The sequence below is a fragment of the Astyanax mexicanus genome, chromosome 18 (genome assembly GCF_023375975.1).
Source record: "Astyanax mexicanus isolate ESR-SI-001 chromosome 18, AstMex3_surface, whole genome shotgun sequence".
Taxonomy (NCBI): Eukaryota; Metazoa; Chordata; class Actinopteri; order Characiformes; family Acestrorhamphidae; genus Astyanax; species Astyanax mexicanus.
Window position 1 is genome coordinate 28,963,171 of NC_064425.1, and position 1,751 is coordinate 28,964,921.

At 43.6% G+C, this 1,751-nt stretch overlaps 1 protein-coding gene across 1 annotated transcript; it reads left to right on the forward strand.

Moving 5' to 3' along the window:
- The first annotated feature begins 475 nt into the window (after positions 1-475).
- On the forward strand, positions 476-1,369 carry LOC111192952 (cyclin-dependent kinase 5 activator 1-like). Its single transcript, XM_022671346.2, has one exon. The coding sequence runs from the start codon at positions 703-705 to the stop codon at positions 1,348-1,350; it is 648 nt and encodes a 215-aa protein (XP_022527067.2). The 5' UTR covers positions 476-702; the 3' UTR covers positions 1,351-1,369.
- Positions 1,370-1,751: the final 382 nt, after the last annotated feature.

A 1,751-nucleotide genomic window follows, 5' to 3' on the forward strand; every position in this document is an offset into this window, starting at 1 on the left:
TGGTGAAAATTCATCATGTTTTAATTAGATTAGGGTAGTAATTTATGGCTTAAACCCGAGCAGCTTTATTTAGCATGAGTGACTTTGTGTGCAGAATCACCACCAGCCTGAGGGAGGGTCTTTAACTGCTGAGGTAAATGGGGTCAGTAAATACATATATTTAGTTATATGAATAACAGAGTTTAGTATGATTTAAAGTTGCTAACATAATCACCATAGCAACCGATCAGCACTAAATAAGCACTGCTATAATCACCCTCCCCAAAAATGCTTATAAACTACTACTACTTTGATCTACTACTACCTTCACCCCTATTATACACTGTTTGTATAGTACACTAGTAAGTGATTTACACACTCCTTTCACACTCACTTACGTGACTCAACTTTACTGTTAAAAGTTCCATCGCCCCATTTAGGTCCATGATTTGGTCCAGGAGATAATTTTAAAATGTGTAAATACTGACTTACTGAATCTTTTTTCCTCACAGGTTCTGCTTTAACTGACCTTCATCCAAATACAGTTTCATTGCATCCGGATCTACACCAACAGGTTCTGACACTTTCTACACCACACTTTCTACACCACACACTTTCTACACCACACACCTTCCACACGTTTAACACCACACACTTTCTACACCACACACTTTTACCACACCTAGGTACATCTACACCAGAAGTATCTTCAACATCATCAACATGGTCAGTTCATCGGAGCAGGTTCTTCATCTCATCCGTGAAGAGGAGGAGAAGAAGAAACGGGGAGAGAAGAGGACCAGGTCTGAGCTGTTCCCTGAAGATCCTGCAGCTCATGAAGATCCAGCAGTGAAGAGGAGGAAGACGCAGACCTCGACCACTGTTTGTGTTCTTACGCACAGGACTGTCGTCAGGAACGTGTTTTGTTCTCAGCTGCTGAGGTTGGTAGGAGAGTTCTTGTGCCGCCGTTGTCGACTCCTCACGGGTCTTCGTCCCACCGTTCCTCCGTTTTGGATTCAGAACGTGGATGTGTCGCTGACCGTGCTCGGAGCTCAGCAGCAGTCCTTCATCTGCTCAGGCACCGTGGCCTTTCTCTACATGCTGCTCCGTGACTCTGTCTCGGCGGAGGTGTCCAGCATGGAGGAGCTGCGGGCGGTGCTCCTCTCCTGCCTGTATGTATCGTACGCATACATCGGCCATGAGCTACACTATCCAGCACGGCCTTTCATCATGAAGACCGACAGGCAGACATTTTGGAAGCGAACACTGGACATCGCCAAGCGCATGAGCGGTAAAATGCTCCACATCAACACCTCTCCAGATGTCTTCGCCAAGGTCATTTCTGACCTGAAGAACAAGACAGACCTTTAATTAGTATTTTACATTTTAAACCACATATAAATATTTACTATTACTTCTAGGAATAAGGACAACCAGTGTAGCATAGTATTTGGCAAGAAAACTAAATAGATTTAAAAAGCAAAAGATAAGAACAAAACAAGTAGGTTACACCATTGAATCTAAACAAAAGAGTGAGACCAAATATTAATTATTATAAGTAGTTTCGAATTAAATCTCATTTGCAGGGCACTTGAACATAACTGGACCAGACTTGGGACATTAGAAAGACATGGACGAACTGATCGGTACGCAGGGCAGGAATCTTCCAAACACGTTCAGCTGTTCAGTGAAGTGTCATTAGCGACGGTTCTTAAAGCTGCAGTGTGTCTGGCTTCATGTGTTTTGGAGGCGGCACATGTTAGATAGCCTTC

Bases quoted from the DNA above. Each gene is read 5' to 3' on its own strand.
- LOC111192952 (XM_022671346.2), top strand. From the start codon at position 703: ATGGTCAGTTCATCGGAGCAGGTTCTTCATCTCATCCGTGAAGAGGAG.